This window comes from Plectropomus leopardus, chromosome 20 (assembly GCF_008729295.1).
Source record: "Plectropomus leopardus isolate mb chromosome 20, YSFRI_Pleo_2.0, whole genome shotgun sequence".
NCBI classification, from domain to species: Eukaryota; Metazoa; Chordata; class Actinopteri; order Perciformes; family Serranidae; genus Plectropomus; species Plectropomus leopardus.
Window position 1 is genome coordinate 4,601,468 of NC_056482.1, and position 20,179 is coordinate 4,621,646.

Here is a 20,179-nt window from a genome sequence, read left to right on the forward strand (position 1 = left end):
ACTGACTCATTACAAACAAACAACAACGAAGAGCTGTAAACACGAAGTAGTATCGCCTGGCAGGTGATTTATTGATTTGACACCTCTCATCCTGCTGCATGATCACTACATAGACCCATGTGGGGAAAATCAAATTCTTGTGACTTACAGTACTTTCCTCATATAACCTCATATGCTTATTAACCTTCTCTGAAGGTCACAAATAGCTCCTGTAGTATAGCAGAGATTGCCACTGGACATTATATATCATATATAGAGACAAACGGACAGATATGGGGCAAAAAAGAGTCATTTGTGTTGTGTTATGATGGCGATAGTTGTGTGTGGCTGCTACTTTCCACCTGTTTCACTCCCTTTTTATTGGGGTTAAAATAAATAGAGTAGGGCAAAAGCTCAAGACATTTCTGTTTTTACTCCTTTCCACTTGGAATCCCCAAACTCAAGTGGTATGCATACAAACTGATCTTGTAAAACATCCGTTGTTTATACAGATTTTTGACTGTTAAAAGTTTAGGCTTTCAAGGGTATTTCAGCTACTAAGGAGGAGACTGAGGCTAATTAGTGATGGCATGTCATTGCATATTGCAGGATAAGGAGCTGAAATTACCACGTTCACCTGGGTTATTGTATTCCCATCAATGCCAAAGGTCAGCCAGAGGTGATAAAAACCTGTGTCTACTAGGGGTCAACAGACTATTGGCGTGGCCGATTCTCGCGGCCGATTTTTGGCATTTTGCCGATAATCTGTATTGGCGTTTTATTTTAATGGTTGCCGATAAAATTCATTAATAAAAAAATGTCTGTATTATACTCAACCAACACCAGGGAAGGAAGTCAGCATGGGAGCAACTTTTACTTTTTAAAACCTCAGGGAGCTATTTTACTTATTCATTTTTTATTTTCACAGTTTCACATGATTTATTCTATTATTTAAATGTATGATGTTGAAAGTTCCAGTTTCCAAAAAAATTAAATAAAGGCATTTATATGAAGTTTTGAGTTGAAGTTTGTTATATTCTAAATTTTTATTTCATTGTTAATGCATATTAGTTCCATATAACAGTTTTCGGTCTGATTAAGTACTAATTACCATATCGGCCCTGAAAAACCAATATCGGTCGACCCCTAGTTTCTACTGCAGAGTCATTTGACCCGGGTTGTGAAATGTGTTATTGTCTTTTTGTGCAGTTGAAATAAGGCTTCAGTTTGCTGTCTGTCTCCTACAGCTTGATGTACTCCTTACCCAGACCATATGGTAGACAGTGTAGATGTCCCCGTCACAGGCGTACACCCGGATTGCCCTAAGTGTGAAGCCAAACTTCTTCCCCGAGCTGTGGATGACAATGGGCTGTCGTGGGTTAGTGGTGCAAAGAGAGGAGTCTCTGCTCGGAGAGGAGTCTCTCGAGGAAGGGTCTGAAGAGAGGGAGTAAGGAGACAGCGGGCTGGCCAGCGGAGACACCCCGAAGACATCTGGAAAAATAAGAGATGATTTATTTAATCAGCCAGACTTTGGCTGGCCTTGTAGCCAGTAGTGAGGTGTGTCTATAAAGCTCATGAGCCCGGTTCACGCTGCTCCTGCTGTGGGTGAAGCTAATGGGATTTAGGCTCCCCCAGCAGTGAGGACCTCTCGCTCCTGCCCTGCCTGCTTATTTGCCTTGTTAGCGGCTTGTACTCGGCTACTTGCCCGCAGCCACTCTGTAAAATGAAACTCACAGCAGGTGTCATGCTGGGCCAATTTCGCACAGATCCACGTAGTGAGCTTTCATCTCTTTCACGTTGGCTGTACAAAGTCAGCTGCTCTTATTGTAATTCTTGACACGTTATTGCTCTGACATACTTCTACAAACTGGTTCAGTTCATATTTTTGAGCATGCACATCTGTCTGCATGTCAACGTGTGTTCTTCGACTCACCCCCAGGGATCATGAGGGACAGGGCACCGGTTGAGACAGACTTTGGGACTTTTGCCACAGCTCCGGTCTTCTCTGCAGCGCTCTCAGGCCGCAGGGAGTTGTTCTGAGCCCCTTGGTCTGCGGGGGTATGACTGGTGCTGTCGGGGCTCTCCACACCTTCACCTCTGGGTGTCAACTGGTCCAGATGTTCTGAGAAACTTCCTAATTATTAGAAAAGATGAGCACACAACTTTACTGAACAAATGCTGACATCATGGAATTATTTAGCAGTGAGAGAAGCATCCTGATCAACCGTTTGGAAAATACGCTAATTTGCTCGAGAGTTAGATGAGACATTAGATACTGTCATGTACGTTTGTTAAATATGAAATTACAGTCGGCAGCTGGTTAGCTTGGCTTAGCATAAAGAATGGAAGCAGGGAAACAGGTTGCCTGGCATTGTCTGAAATTAAAAGAATGCTCTCACTAACACCTCTAAAGTGCACTAATAAATTTGATGTATCATGTTTGTTTTTTCTGTCTAAACACCAAAGATAAATTGCATTTTTGCAGTTGTTGGACTATTTAAGTGAGTGAAAGTTTAGGACAATCTTAATTTACTTTTACTCCACATTCATAAGTCAATCATTCTTGACTTATGAATGTGGAGCTTTCCAAGATGGAACAGAAGTTTAATGAAATCATATATTTCAGGACTATATGTTCATATTTAGAGTAAAGATACAGTGTTTACCACAGAGATTTTTTGGTGGGTCTCCCTGAGCTTTATTTTCCCCAGCAGCATTTTGTACTTCAAGAGGTGGATAACTGATCTGTCTAATCGTTCAGAGCTGATCTGATCAGACTGATGGATGAGAAGGGCAGCTGCTGTGAATGAATGTAAACTTTTAGACCCAGCAGAATAAACGGTTAAGTTTCACTTTGCCAGTTTGCCATTCTGCTGCTCCATCTGTGTCCCAAGTGTGCTCTGCGCTCTGAGAGTGTGGAGCAATGAATTAATGATTTATGTATTTACAAAAGCACTCCTAATGAATGGTCCAGCTCGGCAAATAGAAAATCTGTTTGTGGCAGCAGATGTTTTAATCGTGGTAGGCCGTCACAAATAAATGCATGAGTGGGAAACAGTGAGGCACCAGAGTGATATCAGTCCTCTTACTCTGCAAGAAAGCAAAGGATATTTCCTTCAATTTCAAACTATTCCTTGTACTTCTATTCCTTTAAAAACATCTTAAGGGCTATCAAACAAGTAGCATGACAAAAACTAGAAAAGAAAAATGCAAAGGTTGCTGATATTGACATTATTATCTCTACCAGTGCTAACAAAAACAGCTTTGATATTGTAGTTTCAATGTTTCCGAGACTTTACAACTGAATTATTTTTTTTAAATGAAAACCAAGTGCATGTATAATATAACTGTATATTAGCAGCAGACTGTCGTTTGGTACCAGAGAGCGTGGCTCCACTGTGGGTGCTCCCTGGAGTGGTGGCGTCAGGCTCGTCCTGTGGGAGCTCTGCCACAGAGAAAGAGGTCTTGCTGGGGTCACCGAGGCCTGAGGTCTCATCTCCCTCACTCTCTGCTGAGATGGCAAACTTTGGTAACAAGTTGGGGCGAGGGCCCTGATTCACACTGTCCGTGTCAGTTGAGTGGGACAGTGACGGCCTGGATGAAAGAAAGAAGAGACTCTAATGAGATGAACAGATCCTCACTCACTTTAAGAGCCAAATGTTGTTTGAATACACTGTATATGTTGATGTTATGTGTAGTTTTACATGAGAATGATTGTTTACTAATCACGAATAATATCTGATCTATGAGGGATAGGTATAAACAGCATTATTTATGCAGTTGGTAGATTTAAAATCAATCTCCTACAAAAATCAATCAATTATCGGATAATTAAATTTAATACTTTTTAAGACCTTTTCCAGATAACTTTTAACCAAATCAAAGACAAATGTTGGGACAGATTATCTTTTTCTTATTCAAACATTACAACTAAGTATAAAGGTAAGTATGTGGTCTTGTGCAGAGGTTGGTTTTATGTAGAAATATGGTAATCGAAGTGAGTCACTTACATCCACATTTTTCCAAAAGGTAAGTGCAAGTATAAAGTAAAAAGTCTGTATTAACCCTGGCAGTAGGTTCAAAGATTTATATCTTTAGAAATGTGGACTTATATGGTGAAAAGCCTGCCTCATTTTAACAAAAATAAATTACAAGATGGATTAAATTAAATATGATAAAATGGTTGTAGCAATTACGATGACAAGAATTACGATGAAAATTAAGACTATTTAATGACTTTTAAGGCGTAATATATATAAATTGAGTTTAAGATATTTTAAAGCTATTTAAGGGCCTGCACTCACCACATATATCGATTTCTGTCTTTACTGTCTTAAATCATCCATCCATACTGTTAACCCACTTTTGGTATTGCATATATATAATATTCATTGCATCGCACCTTACTGTTATCTACTTATTATATTTTGCACCTACTGCTGTTATTTTAGTTTCTGTATATTGCCCTCTCTATCTGCTTTCCAACTTTAAATTGTACAGAAATTTCCCTCGGGATAAAAAAAAAGTCTTATCTTATCTTAAAGGTAAACATGTTCACTGCCACTGACTAGAGTTAGAGGACAAAGTATGTGAGTCAATTTAATACATTTTCTTGTGTTACATGAGGCGATGAGCTGCTTTAAACCTCATCTTAGATTATTTTCTCTAACTATTTAAGAACTAAGTGCATTAACTCAAGTGCAAGTTTCAGATGACAGCTATAGTACTTTGCTTCAGGTTATGGTTTAGAAAAACTAAAAATCTCATAATGTCACATAATAATATAATGCCGGCAGGTGTATTATTTTAGCAGAAAGAGTACTTTCACTTTTAAGATGTATTTAATAGGTAAACTTTGCTGATAATAACTCTGTAAGTGGGACTTTGAATGCAGGACTTGTGATAGAGCATTTTTACATAATATGAGGACTGCACCTAACAATTATTTTTTTTACAATTAATCTATCCATTATTTTTTCAATTAATCTATCAGTTTTTTTTTCTTGATCTAACTATTATTTTTTTATTCCACGATTAATATAACACCGAATTTACCAATAATAACATTTTAAAACTTGTCATACACTGCAGGGCATTTTTCCCCAACAAAAAATAGCCCAGTCTTAACTGGTAATCTGTGTTTTACAGTCTGACATAAAGTCTCTCCAAAATAAATTTAATGCAAGAGCTTGTTCCATTCAAGTAAAAGGAATATAGTGCAATCTACATTTAACAATCCAACAGCAAAATAGATAAAAAAAAATGTAAAATTAAAGTCACTTTTAGGAGGCGTAACAAAACAGTTACTCTTTGTTACAGTAACAAACCTCAAATCTAGCAGTTCAACAAAACATCTTACAGTAAAATTAGTGCAATTTGAATAACACTATAACTTTTCTCTAAGAGAAATAATTATATATAGTACATTCAGCCTTGACTGGGCCTTAAGGCATATCACTGCCTGCTGATACGAGTGCTGTATTTTCATATTTATTAGCACATATTCCACTCATTTCTGAAGTTATACAAGTTCCTGCACAGCTGATAACCCCATCCTGTAAATGTTTCAAAGTAAAATGCATTGTATCAGCAACTGCATTCTGTCCACAGAGACACAGTCAGATAGCTTTTGTTTTGAAAGGGAAGCAAGGAAGATGAGGTGAAACAAACACCTTTGGATTTCCTTATCTCTGTGACAGAGAGAGACTTTAAACTGCAGCATAAAGTGGTATAGAGTGAACTAACGCGAGCATCACGTGTAAAAAAACGGCGAGGCACCGTTTCTCTAGATGTGCTGCAGCTGACACACAGCTCAGATGCGCCTGACAAGCGCTGCTCAGGAGCATACACGAGCGCCGTAACAAAAAACAACACGCGTGGCTCACGCTCTCGTTACGCGCGCTGTGTGAAACAGTGCGACACGTCAACGCATGTTATGTGAATCGACATTATCGATTATGTTGATTACATCTACGTGTCGCCCCAGCCCTACATAATACATTGTTACTTTGATTTAATTAAAAAGTCCAAATACTTCCTCCATTACTTAATTAGTAGTATAATGCAAATGTATTTTTGTACCCAGCAGTGGTCTTGCCACATACCAAAAAAGATTTCTATTATTTTTGCCTGCAAGCAAAAATGTCTGAACTGCATATTTAAATCTGCTATATATGTTATGGTGTTAACGTGCAGAGAGCTTTAATGAAGTTTCAAGCCTACATTTCAGCAAAGTCTGGCGTCCAGCTGAGAGAGTCGACAGTCAGAGGGCTCTCGCTCTTCTTCCCCTCCGTTTCTCCCTTCTCCTCCAGGTGCCCACGGGACAAATCCAGGCTGCTGTAAACCTGACAAGCACACAGAGAACAATGATTCACTTCACTGCACGCGGGCTGCAAAGGCAAGGTACTGTTTAAAAACACACAGGCAGGTTGAGAATGAGCTACAAAGATTGATTGGTCCAGGGTTTTTAACATTTACAATGGAGAGGAGAGCAGAAACACTGTGTTTTTCTGTGGTAATGCAGATTTCATTATGTCTTACGAGCACTGTGTCTTAGGTGCTGCTGAGGAATAAAGATTCAGTGTAGCTCGAAACTTCCTCTGAGACGTCCCGCTGCTTTTTGAGACCCTGTAAAGCTTTGTTTTGATGTGAGAGGGGAGCATACTGCAATGCAGCACAACAATGACTCCCAGCTTGTATGACTGTATTGTGTTCCACATTATAAAAAAAAACAACAAAAAAAAAAAAACAGATCTGATTTGGAAGCGTAAAATGTATGCAAAGCCGAAATGTAGGTTTAATACTGTAGGGGTGAAGGGACGGCGGCGTGTGTTTTCTAGACACACATTTCCATATGAAATACAACTCGCTCATGCTTTGTTTTCCATGAGAAAAGCAGCAGGACAGACGAGGGCATCAACTCATTTACATTACCAACATCTCTGGTGGTAATGATGATGTCTGCGTGTTAGTGTGAGGAATCAGAGGGCAGGAGATTAAGGACAAACCTTGGAGAATCTGTGCGAGCAAGAGGAGAACTGCCGCAGCTCCACGTTGAAGTCTTCATCGTTTGTGTCGTCTTCCTCCGTCTCCAGGTGATGGTATCTCTCAGAGCGAGCTGGGGAGGATGAGAAGGGTAGATTTTTCAGTTATTACAGGTTATTCAAAGGTGCCACAACGTTTTAAGTAGAAAAAAAAGATTATGAAAAGCTTTGAACAGCAGGCTTGGTTTAGAAATAATTTTGCCTGTATGTCCACAGATTTTTATCGCAGGGAAAAAAAAAACATTTTGAGCTTCAACAATGTCAAAACAAATGTTCATAATGCAAAATAAAAAAGCTAATATTCATGTATTTGGTTACTTCTATTGATATTCATTAATTTTTTTTGCTATTTCATAATGTTCTAAGAGTTGGTTTTAAGTACAATGTTGGATTGGGGTCAGTGAGTTAGCTGTGTTCCCTTTTTCTTTTAGTCTATATTTGTTCACTTTTTAGCAAATTTCCCATTTCAACCTTTTCCTGAAATAATATCCTAAATGTTACTCAACATAGACACACGGGACTATTTTGGGTTATGTAATAATCATTTTGGTTTATGTTGCAGCCAAAAAATGTAATTATTTAAACTACATTTTTTTGTACATCATTTTGGCATAGTTAAAGAAAGAATGAAACACTGCACCATAGTTGCTTAATTTACCTACAACTGAACCCGAATTTAAAGGGGACCTACTAACTGTTTATTTATTTTCTGATATATATTCAGAATATAACACGTTCATAATAAACTTCAACTACATTTCAAACAATGAGGTAAATGTATGTAAAAGTCATCTGCTCCAGGCACAAAATAGGTCATCCTCAACACTGAATGAATTTAAGCAGCAGATTGTTTCAGTTTTCGCAACGCTGTCATCTTTAGCTTCTGACTGCCTTCGCAGGGCGTGTAACAGAATTTTATGCTCTGTGATTGGATATTTCTTGCAGTCTATATATTCATTCTCAACTTTATATCAAAGGGAACCCGCACCCACTTTCAAAATCCATACATGTTATTCTTATGGTCTAAGAGAGTTCATAAATAATAAACATAAATAATTCTCTCCCAAATCCAAAAAACTAGAGTGCTAAAACCCAAATTTGTGATGTCATAGGATATAAAGTCTAGCTATGACAATGAATTGTGAAAGATATTCTACATAACACAGAGAGCACTGAGGGAAATTTTCTGAGTTTATGCACACATTTTCTGTTTCAGGACTGAGAAAACAGCAATAGAATAAAACCCATGTTAGTTTAAAAAAGAAAACAAAATCAGGCTCATACCCTATGGCATCATCTGGGTCTGGCTTTAAGAGGCTGTAGCTCATGTTAAAAAGTACATACTGAACTTTCCTAGGCCATGAAAATAACTTATTAGAATTTTTGATTTGGACTTTAACTTATTAATCAAAGAATGAGATATTTTCTAACACAGTTGAAAACATTTTGTATTAATGAACCATGAAGATCCAAGCCATAGAAGTGCTCCATATAATACTGTCTACAGGAGAAATGAATGAGACTTCAACTTCCAGAACCAGGTGTGCCCAAATTAGCAAACAGAAAACCTTTAAACATGCTTATGATTGTACTTTATCAGCAGCATATAATTTCTATGATTTCTTAGCTTATCTTTGGAAGTCTTTGTGCTACGGACAAAATCCAAAAAAAAAATATACATAGTAAAATTGATGCTTTCATCAGATAACTCACTGTCAAAGTAGCTGGTGTCATCTTCAGACTCTAGCTGAGGAATGAACTCAGCCTTCTGCCTCAGCAGACTGTTCCAGTCCAAGTTGTGGAAAAACTGATGCTGCTTCACTTCCGCAGCTCCACCTGCAAACACAAATGATGAACATGTCTGTATACAATTTTCAGGACAAAATGTTAAAACTGCTGGTGAAGAGAACACGAGGCATTGACAGTGAACGGCTCAGTTAGACACAAAGAGGTGAAGAAACGCTTACGCTATGTTTTTTCTTTTCCCCAGTGGCTGCAGGCCAAACCGATATCATGGCCATAAATTATGCAGCACAATTTCCTGCCTGTGACCTTTGGTGAAATAGCGGGAGATTTTGTGAATGGCAGCCTGGTGAGGGGAGATCTAGATGAACCAGGAGGTCCAGATGTCCCCAGACTGAATCGGCTACGTGTGTCCCTCTGATTAAAAACCTTTGTCCCTGGTCATGGCCACTTTTACAGTCCGCACATCGACACAGTCTTAGTGCCTGATCATGCATGGAATTAGATTCACGGACTGGCAAAAGGAAATAATTGCAATTGATCAAAGGGAGGAGGTGACAAGGCCATGGGATAAACTGCTCTGGTGTTGGATGACCTCAATTTCTTCCCAGGTGACTTGGAATAATGAGTGGTGCTGAGGTGGCACTGAGGGTCACATGAGAATTTATGGTGGTCTGCTGTGCCTGTCTGGACCTAACAGAGTGACTGGCTGTGCCACAGTGTCTTTGCTCTTTGTACCTGTGCCCATTCTTTCCAGAGGGTTCTGTCGAAGGAGCAAGGTGATGAGCTCCTGAGAGTCGGGAGGTGGGGCTTCCTCTCCCTCGGGCCAGTTGATCTCATCTGGAAACACAATCAATGCAATCAGTTAAGATTTTAAAAAAAATACTCCTATATACAAGCAGCCCAAGCTCCATTATTGAGTTGGAAAACATGTGGTTTTACTTGGGAAATATATATTTTTTTCAATTACATCTTTATTGTTTTCAACATTTAATGTTTGACAAACATTTAAAAGATAATGCAAAAAAAATAGGAGTATAATTAGACAAAACAATTATAAGGACAACGAAATGAATGAGTAAATTATTAAAATTTAAATGAGTAAATACATTAAAAAGACAAAATAATAAAACAGATTAAAAAAAGATACATCAATAGATCAGCTGTTGTCACAAAACATTTATCTTCTTTCCATAGAGAATCAGATCAAGTCTAGCTATCTAGGTCATGGTCACAAGTCTGTAAAGGTTGCTAATTTTTTAGGGTATCAGTGCGGGGAATACAGAATATTTGAGCAAAATTGTTGTAACACAAGGAGTAAAAATAAAACCAAAACAAATGTATGAGAAGATAGACATGAGAAGTTGCTTCAGTGCTTTAAACTGCATAAAATGAATAAAACTTAATGGTCAACATTCAAAAAAGGAAAAATCCCTGTTAGGTCAGGGTGCATAATTTAGCTGTTTGCATTTTGCAGTCTGGTAAAATGTGATGGATTTACACAGAACTTGTTGAAGAACAAGCTCCTGTTTTCAGAAGACAGTTAACACTGTTATTGCTTGTTTTTTAAATAAATATAATGTCAGGCTCTGCAAACATGATTGCTGATTTGATGCAAGTTTAGAGCAGGGGGCGGTAACTTTTTTTGTTATGAAGTGTCATTGTTAAATTTACTTGTTGGTCAGTGTGCCACATCAATATAGTGTCAATCCCTCGCTCTTCAAAATGCTCCACAAAAACTTTGGCTATGTCCTCACCTTTTGTTGTCTGGGGCAGCTTCAAGCGAGTCAATAATTATGTTTGAATAATGTTGCCAGTTTCAAGCATGTCATTCATCCTAAAAGCTGACAGTGACATTATCTCTTGGCAAAAAGTTTTCTATCTCTAAGCAGCATGTGCATCTTTGATAGGGCTGCACAATATGCAAAAAAAAAAGACAATTTGACAGACATTGCTATTGCGATTTGATTTGCAATTGTAGTGGGAATGGTCATTTGTGGATTACATTTTCACTGAAAAATGTATCAAAAAACAGTGAGGAAAAAAGAAATGAAAGTAGAAGAAAGGAAGAAAAGAAATGCAATTCTGTTAGTTGTACTGTATCTGCATAACCAAGCATTATAATTTTAAATACTGGAAAAGATGTCTGTATTTTTTGAAGCTGCGGTTAGAAAAGTCACATATAAAAGGAAATTTAAAAACTGAGAAAAAAATGGTAAAAATATTACTTTTGCCGGGGTCTGTACTAAATAAGTGTGTTTATTTACATCTGAAATATGATTTTATAAGCTGGGATCACACTGCTTTGTCTCCTTTGACAAAAATTTGCAGCATCTGTGATTTGGATATTGCACATATTGCAATTTCTATAATATTTTCAATGATGTTGCAGCCCCAACCTTTGATTGTTTTTTAATATTTAGTTTTGTTACTCCACTTTTCACTTTTTTCTCTTCTCTGATGTTCTCCTTTCAAAATAAATTCAGTACCAAAGTCAAATGAAACAGTTGTGAGCCTAAGGTTGAATGAGACAATTTACATGTACTCCAGCTTTTGGTGAAAAGCCTCATGGATAAGCAATGAAAAGGGGAGCAAAGCTCTGTCTGTGCCATGCTGATTGTCTGCTCTGTGCACCATTTGTCCCCATTTTAATCAAATTTGGGAGGGGAGCTATGAATATGTATGTGCGGCCCGAGGCCACGGTGGCATGCATTCAGTGTGTTCAGGCCCCTTTAATTAACAGTCACTCTCAGAGGCTTGCTGCAATTTGATTGAGAGCATGGCAAATCAGTCATGGCATGCCATTCATTTCCATGCCACAGATAGAGGCTGTTATCTAACAACTCCAAATAACACAATTCATCTGAGCTGCACACCATTGACAAGATAAAAGCTCTTGTTTTCAAGATGAAGATTTTCTCCGTGCTGCTGTCACCATGAGACCATGAGACCATGAGATGCGAGCGAAGCAGCATCATGAGAATTATTAAAACTTCACTTGTGGTGTAAAGTCAAGCTGAATCCTCTTACTGCCATCTGTTTTTCTGCTGGCCCTCGGGGGAAATTTCTGCCTTTAATAAATTGAGAAATATGCACACCAACTAATTCCATGTGGTCACTATGTAAATGTTTAATTCATATCTGAATGAGATTTGGGAATTTCTTTTCATGTGCTCAATAGAATCTACAAGCCAGATGCTGTGAAATCCAGTGAAAAAATGTGTCTAGTCATATTTTATCTTCCATAAATCGCTTGAGATTTTTTTTAAAAAGACAGTTAATGGGATTCCTTGGTAAAAAAAAAAAATGTCATGCTATGAACTGTAATTGAAATATTGCATGTAATCAGTGCTATAAAAAGTATTCAGATATCTGAATAAAAAAGTAAAAGTAACAATTCTACCATGTAAAGGCACTCTGTTACAAGTAAAAGTTCTAATTCAAAAATATTACTTCACAAAGTATTTCACTGCTGGAAGGACAGTCCTTTCATAAAACTAGGCTGTCTCTGCAGCAGAAAGATGCAAATACTTTTGAAACTGGTGCTACATGATGAGATGAAATAGCGGGAAAAGGCAGTGGCTTTCGTTTTTTCTCAAGAGGTAGAAAACCTACAACTACCAGAATGCACTGCGCTACACCAGGCCAATAAAAGCTCCTGCTGGTTGGTAGCGTAATGCTAGCTTGTTACTGCGTTAATATATGTTTCTCAAAACATGTTAGGCAAGAAATAAATTAAATTAAATTTGTATTTGATCAGCACAGCCTAGTTTTGCAGTTTGATCCGAGTTTGAGAGAGAGAGAAAAGGGCTCGCTCTCTCTCGGTCTGCTTCTTTACACTTTGTGTCGCGGCATAGGAAAATGCAAAAGTACAATTTGTAGTTTAAGAAAATGAGCTGGTAGATGAGAAGGGAGATTTGAGCACTACGCTAAGTCAAACTGTTTTAATATAAAGCTCGTTAAAATTGGTGAAGTATTCCTTTCAAGTAAAAGTACAAAAGTATTAGCATCAAAATATATGTTAAGTACCAAAAGTAAAAGTACTCATTATCAGAGTGCCTGGTGGCTCAGTGGATAGAGCGGCGCCCCATATACAGAGGTTGTATCCTCACTGCAGCGGCCGTGGGTTCGATTCCGGCCTCAACCCTTTGCTGCATGTCGCCTCCTTTCTCTCTCCCCCTTTCACACTTAAACTATCCTGTCTATCAAAGGCAATAAAAGCCCCCAAAAAAATCTTTAAAAAGTACTCATTATGCAGAATGGCCCATTTCAGACTGATACACATTATATAAATAGATTCTAATTATCGATGCATTAATATGTTCATCACTTCGATGCTGATGTTGGTAAAGGTGGAGCTCATTTTGACTACTTTATCTACTGCCAGGTAACTTAATCTATAGTAATACATTGGACAAAAATGGAGAAAACACTGACCGCTGATGACCTGTCCAAACAGCTCCTCTGGTGTGTCTCCAAAAAATGGCACGCAGCCCACAAGGAACTCATAGAGGATAATACCCATCGCCCACCAGTCCACCGGCTTCCCGTAGCCTTGTCTCAGGATCACCTCTGGTGCAATGTACTCTGGGGTTCCACAAACCTACACAGAAAAATAATACGATAATACTCTAAACATGGTGAGGTTTGTTGCAATGAGTCAAATGTCTAAACTGTCACCTCAATAACATTTACCTGCTTATCAGAGAACTCCCTTGCATCTTTCTCTATATGTCCCTCGTACAGGTTAGTGGTCATGTTCATCAGCCCGACTTTGGACAACCCAAAATCTGTCAGCTTTATGTGTCCCATTGATGTAACCAACAAACTGTGAGGAAGACAAATTTTGGGGGGACAAGAGGAAGGGGACAGAAACATTAAATTGTTATAATGAAAAACCACAGTCAACAAACATTTAGGCATTAAAGCTTCCAGACGGTGATCATTATGACTTTATTACGAGCATAATTTGTTCCATCTGTTGTATTATAAGTGACAGTGGTGGAAGAAGTATTAGATCCTTTACTTCACCAATGGTAGTTTTGCTTAACAGGCTACTTCAGATTTTTTGAAGTGGAGATGTATGAGGTACTTATCAGTAGTCAACATGTCATATACAAGAGATGGCGATCTGCTTTGCTGCAGTTTAGACAAGCAGGCTGGAGTCCGACACGGAAGCTAAGCAATGTACTGCTGAGGATGGGGGTCGTTAACAAAATGTATTTTATCCACCTAAAAAAGTCCCACCTAAAAAAAATATCAGTTTACGTGTATGCTATATTGAGAGTATTTTCACCTTAATGTCAGACATAAAGGTAAAAAGGAAATTATTGTGTGATTTCCAATAAGAAAATTAAGTTGTTATAGCGCTATCTTTAAATACAGACTCCACTGAAAAAACACAACAGTGATTTAACATTGATAAACACAGGAGCTACTGTTCTACAGCTGCCTTAAACAGTTATTTTGTGATTTCAGCGTTTAAATTTTTAGTTCAGATTCACCAAAGTCGCACAATAGCACTAACTGATCGAAGTAGCGCTGCAGCAGACCAGGAACTCCAGTATTCAGCAACCGAAAATGACTGTTTTTCTCAGTGGAGTCTGGTGGCTTTGACGAGAGCACAGTTTGGGAACTAAAGCCATTAAAGGCTTTCCTGTCGAAATGGACTGTCTGAAGAAAAGCAGGGGGGCCTGGTGGCTCAGTGGATAGAGCGGCGCCCCATATACAGAGGTTGTATCCTCGCCACAGTGACCACAGATTCGATTCTGGCCTCGGCCCTTTGCTGCATGTCGCCCCCCCTCTCTCTCCCCCTTTCACGCTCACACTGTCCTGTCCATTAAAGGCAGTAAAAGCCCCAAAAAATAATCTTTTAAAAAAACAGAAAAGGTAAAGCAGTGAAAACACTCTCAATATAGCGTACTCTTACAGTGATACTGTTTTTTTTTTTATGTGGCTAAAATACATTTTAATGCTAACATCTCCACAGAACTAGATTGTCAGTACTGCAGTTCTGTTAAACACACTGGGGGCGTTCCAACTAAAATCTACAGTAAGTATTACACTGACTATGGATAAGTACCCCATACAACTCCCTTCAAAAACCCAAACTATTCCTTTAAGGACAAGTAAATAAATAGAAAATAGTGTACTAAAAGTACCAAAAGTCATGATGCAAGATGGTTTGTTTTGAAGGTTATATATGTATGTTTGTTTTATTATTGTATGATTATTTTTATGCAATAACATCCACCAACATCTGTGGGAAATATCTTGTAATATCCAGCACAAGATGAGCAAACAAAAAGTGTAATTTTACAGGCTGGAAAACCAAAATAATGAGACAAAAGATGCTAAAATGTTACATAGTGCTGCAGGGAGCTGTAGAGTCAGGTGATACGTCTCTGTGACTTCCTCACTAAAGGATGAGCTATTATTGTTAAGAAATATCAGTATTTGGGAGGTCTCACTTGTCTGGTTTGAGATCCCTGTGGACAATGCCGTAGTTGTGGAGATACTCGAGAGCCAGCACTGTCTCTGCAAAGTACATCCTGGCCATATCCACAGGCAGTGGGCCCATGTTCTTCAAAAGGGTGGCACAGTCTCCACCTGCAAACATCAATGAATGATGCAATTGAGAGAACACACGGGGGACATTGTTCAAAGTGCTTTCTTTCAGCCGCGGCACTATGCACTTAAAAAATACAAGCTGCTGACCTTCAACATACTCCATGACCATGCACAGGTGTCGCCGCGTCTCAAAGGAGCAGTACATGGACACCACAAAAGGGTTCTCAGCAAAGGTAAGGATGTCTCTCTCTACAAAGGCCTGTTGTATCTGATTCCTCAACATCAGGTTTTGCTTGTTGATCTTTTTCATGGCAAATCGCTGCTTCGTCTCCTTGTGCCGAACCAGATAAACAGCTCTGTGGAATAAACAGTTTACCAGTCAGCTGAGGGAAATAAAACAGCTTGACTCGATAGAACTGTTATTAACATCTAGTGAAAACAGAGGGGGGAAAGGGCAATATGTAAGGGAGATAACTGAAAACAGGAAAAGGAAAAAGTCAGTTTAAATGGCTTATTTGTTGGGCTGAAACAAACCATCAATCACCAGAGATCAGATAATAGAGATAGAGAATAAGATGCCCTCACCCGTAGGCGCCGTTGCTGATGAGTTTTGTCATCTCAAAGTCCAGTTCACAAGGTTTACGCCTGCACCGCAAAGCTGTGCTGAGGCTCTGACTCTGAGGGCAGGAGGAGAGACAAATACTAGAACAAATCAAAAAGATAAAAATCTGTACTTGGCCGATACACCTGTGGTAAAGATGGATGGAGTAGATCAATACAAAAAAAATCAATTTCTGAGTGCTTACAGAGTCGTCTGTTTCTGGTGTTTCTGCAATCCCACTGTCACAGCTGGTCAACTGAGCGATTTCTACAGAAGACAATAAAGACGAAAGAAGAAAAGAATAGTTTTTAGTGGAGTATAAATTTATAACTTCATGTGAGGCAGTGGGGGGAGAAGTATTCAGCTTCTTTGCTGAAGTAAAAGCACTCATACCACACTGTGAAAATACTCCATTACAAATTAAAGTCCTGAATTAAAATATATATCAGCAAAATCTACTTAAAGGTATAGTTCAGAATTTTTGAACTGGGGCTGTATGGAGTACCTATCCATAGACATTATATTACATTTAGTAGCTGGTAAAGACACAGGCTGGTGTCCAACACCAAGACTCAGCAACAGAAAACACAAGTATTGCGTCCTGAAACCCAGAAAGCCATTAGCATTTAAGCGACTCCAGTTCCCTTGTCTCAAAGTCAATGGGTTTTTTGAGTGGGTTTTTGGTTAGAAACCTTAAATAAGGTCTGTGGTTAACACAAGCTGGAGAGACTTTCACAAGTTGTTCTACGACATAAAATACATAAGTAAATACCCCACTCACAAACTTTGAAGCAGTTACACGTCCTAAAAAAGACGGTTGCTAACAAGTGGCTAAAAGACACTACAGAACGTCATCACATCGAATGGTGCCGAACATGGCTTTAGAGCCCCCAGACTCCACTGAAAAAATAAAACAAAACAGTAGTCTACTATTGTTGAAGACAGGTGCTGCTGGTGTACTGCCGCCTCGATCATTCAGTTTGTCTGTGTTACTGTGTAACTGTGTTGTTTCAAAGGTTGCGTCAGATTCACCAAAGTCAGACAATAACACAGACTAACTGAATGATTGAGGCAGCTGTAGACCAGCAGCTCCTGTGTTCAGTGAGTTAAAATTGCTGTTTTTGCCAAAGTTTCTTTTTTTTTTAGGTGGCTGAAATACATTTTGTTGCTGGCCCCCATCCACAGCAATACAATTCTTAGCTTCTGTGGTGGTAATCCAGCCCTCGCCCACTGGGGGTGTGTAGGCTGACATGTATTGTATGTAATATACTGAATATACAGTAGAGACATACCCCATAAAAACACACTTTAATAAAATCTGAACTATCCCTTTAAATTCAGTACTTGAATAAATGTACTGAGTTACATTCCATCACTGACTTGTATGAAAATGCTCTGCAGTGCAGATTTTGCAACAAAGGTAAATGCTGAGAAATCAAGAACTATAAACATAACCAAAAAAACCCACCCAGCAGTCTTTATTAACCTATTAGCTTTGAGGTGCTGACTCTAAGATAATCTGAATTGAGAATAAATGGGGCGGAAATCAGATGTGGCAACACAAACACATGTCTAAGACCCATTTTGAAAACCACCACTCCAGAACAAGTGCTCATTATAAAGCACCTTGCATCTTTCACATTTCTTTCTGTGTGAGTGTGTTTTAGCGTGCAATCATGCCAAAGTCCATGTGTGTAATTTCACAGGGGGGTGTTTGTCTCATCCCCCGAGAGCCTGTAAACACATTTTCACTGCTATTTAACATCTGTCCTTCCTTGTAAGGTTTGCTTCAGGCGCACAAGGCGCTGGGCAAACGAAACACAGGAGACACTCGGGGGAAATGAATGGAGAGATTGGCTGATGAGCCAGCCTGTGTGGATCTGTGTAAGGTCTGTGGGGAGGCCATTCCTTTCTAATTAGTCATAATGAATGTTGTTTGTTACTGAATCTGGAGAGACAGCGGGTCTTTAGAAAAGACGGTCTGTTCGTTGCAGGATGTTAGGCAAGAGTATCTTTGTCCTTTAGTTCTTTCATTCCTTCACAGCTTCACAACAGTTACCTTGTTTCAGTGTTTACCGCACCAAAGTGTGAGTTGATGCTGAAAACTTGACCAAAATTGAAGAAACTTTGTTTTTCTCACATTCCTCCACAGTGAACGAAGAATCCAAAAACAGATTAAGTTTTTAATGAATTGAAGTAAAAGGGTTTCACATTTAACAACAACAAAACTAATCAAAATATCTGTTTACAAATTCTCACACAACTCTCATTCAGCCAGTTGTAGGCTCAGTACCTCCCAAACAGGCAGCCCATTCTAATGGGGAACTGGGAATTAAAAGTGAAACTACACTTAATTTTCAAAAAAGTCATTGTAGACTAGCAGCTCTTCTGTTTAGTAAGTGAAATTACTATTACTATTACATGATAATGGAGTGTGGAAATGAAGAGAAAACAGAGAAGTTCCACTTTAAGTTCAGTTTCCCTTCACAGAGGGCTGTGTGTTTGGGAAGTACTGAACATACGACTGGATAGACCAGACTTTGATCATACTGCATGAGTCGTGTCAGAGTTTTTAAAAAGACATTTTGATTTTCTGTTGCTGTTGCTGTTGTTCAACAGAATCACCTATAACTTGAGTTCATCAATAATCTTCTTTAATGCAGTCTAACACTCTGAGTAAAGTAACTAGATGATTCACAGTCCAAATAATGCTGAAAAATTTACAAAATGTACAACTCAAAAACATTTACAGTCGAGTAATTGAACTTTTCCAATATTTAGAAATGATTTCATAATATTATGGCATTTGGGTGTCTCATTGAGGAGTGCCAGCAGTTCTGTCTAGGGGTGCAATATTACAGGAATATTTACGCCAGAAACTTAGCATAGAAAATAAAAGGAATTTGTGTGTATTTACCATGTTATTTGCAGAGAGAAACAATCCTTTGCAAACATAAATAATTGTAAACTCCTTTAATAGAAATGAATCACTGAAAATGTTGAAGAGTTTAACTTTGCTTAAATGAATTCACTCATTGTGTTGAACGTAACTGAACAACAACAAATAAACATTCCCTGATGACCCCCTTTCCAATATAAAAGACCCCCCCCCCCCCCCACACACAGGGGATGTCCCCTTCACGGACATCTTCCATGTATGTTTCCCTCACTATTCACTAGTTAACTATTAAAAGATATGATTTCTATTAAAATATTAATTGATTTTTTTTCTCAAAAATTCCAGCGCTAACTTCAATTTTTTTTTTTTTGATTCCAGTTTTTAAACAGAAAGATAACCACCCACACACTGTCTCTGTTACTGCTGACATATTTATTGAATGGGGGAAAAGAACAAACATTTGAAGGTCTAACAGACCTTGCAACCTTGTTTTTTTCATTCAATAAATATGTCAGCAGTAAGCAGGACAGTGTGCGGGTGTTTCTCTCTGTTTATAAACTGCACTCCCCTCTGACGCACCTGTCACACATTCAGGGGTGCAGAGATTCTCTTCAGTTACTTTTGTCTCCCAAAATCCCATTGAGATTTAAAATCTCTTTTCCAAGAGACCTGGCCAAGAGGGCAGCTTAAAACATGGTTACAGCAATAAATACAACATAGTATTGTTATTTGCTTTACCCCCCCCAAATTAAGTGCACTATAAAAAAGTTACTGAAAATCTATCAACCCTTTGCAACCACAGTTTTACCCAAAATTGTTTGGATTTTATCACCACTGATAAGGACCATAAACTTACCTTCCAGAGGATCTCTTGTGAGTCCCAGCTGGCTGATGATGTAACGGGGAATGTCTGTTTTGATGCCCTGGCCCTCTTTAGCGTGTCCTTCAGCGGCCTCCAAAAGGTGATAAAATTCCTCGGGGTCAAACTCCTGCAGACAAAACAGCTGCGCGTTTTAGTATATGTGCAAGGTTTAATAAGATAATGCATCATTTAATGGAGGTTAACAACAAATGTGGTTAAAGTTTTTGCATCATGACCTGGTGGTTTTGTGGTTTCATGTGTTTTTGTTCTGGATCAGACACACTCATTGATGGCTTTTGTAAGTCTAAGTGGGCATTTTGGAGGTCAGATGGATGGTGGCATCATCGTAGTTTATATGAATTACAGGATATCTAAGGGATCAAGTGGCAGTTCTGTTTAAGGCAGGTAAATATAACAAAGAAACACTGTATCTTTTACATTTTGTTTCTCTCGATGCATGTTTGACTTGTGGTTTGATGCTC

General features: G+C 38.6%; 1 protein-coding gene across 5 annotated transcripts in view; it reads right to left on the reverse strand.

Annotated features, from left to right (window-relative positions):
• mast4 (microtubule associated serine/threonine kinase family member 4) overlaps positions 1 to 20,179 on the reverse strand; it is a 124,416-nt gene that overhangs the window by 8,976 nt on the left and 95,261 nt on the right. For all 5 annotated transcript variants that reach the window (XM_042509471.1, XM_042509470.1, XM_042509472.1 and 2 more), the window contains 14 exons: positions 19,692 to 19,824; positions 16,142 to 16,203; positions 15,921 to 16,012; positions 15,483 to 15,691; positions 15,236 to 15,374; positions 13,461 to 13,593; positions 13,203 to 13,368; positions 9,504 to 9,605; positions 8,736 to 8,858; positions 6,987 to 7,096; positions 6,202 to 6,323; positions 3,359 to 3,573; positions 1,913 to 2,113; positions 1,244 to 1,470 (listed from right to left, as the gene is read on the reverse strand). In XM_042509471.1, coding sequence (XP_042365405.1) covers positions 1,244 to 1,470; positions 1,913 to 2,113; positions 3,359 to 3,573; positions 6,202 to 6,323; positions 6,987 to 7,096; positions 8,736 to 8,858; positions 9,504 to 9,605; positions 13,203 to 13,368; positions 13,461 to 13,593; positions 15,236 to 15,374; positions 15,483 to 15,691; positions 15,921 to 16,012; positions 16,142 to 16,203; positions 19,692 to 19,824 — 2,034 coding nt within the window. The remainder of the gene's footprint in view (positions 1 to 1,243; positions 1,471 to 1,912; positions 2,114 to 3,358; positions 3,574 to 6,201; positions 6,324 to 6,986; positions 7,097 to 8,735; positions 8,859 to 9,503; positions 9,606 to 13,202; positions 13,369 to 13,460; positions 13,594 to 15,235; positions 15,375 to 15,482; positions 15,692 to 15,920; positions 16,013 to 16,141; positions 16,204 to 19,691; positions 19,825 to 20,179) is intronic.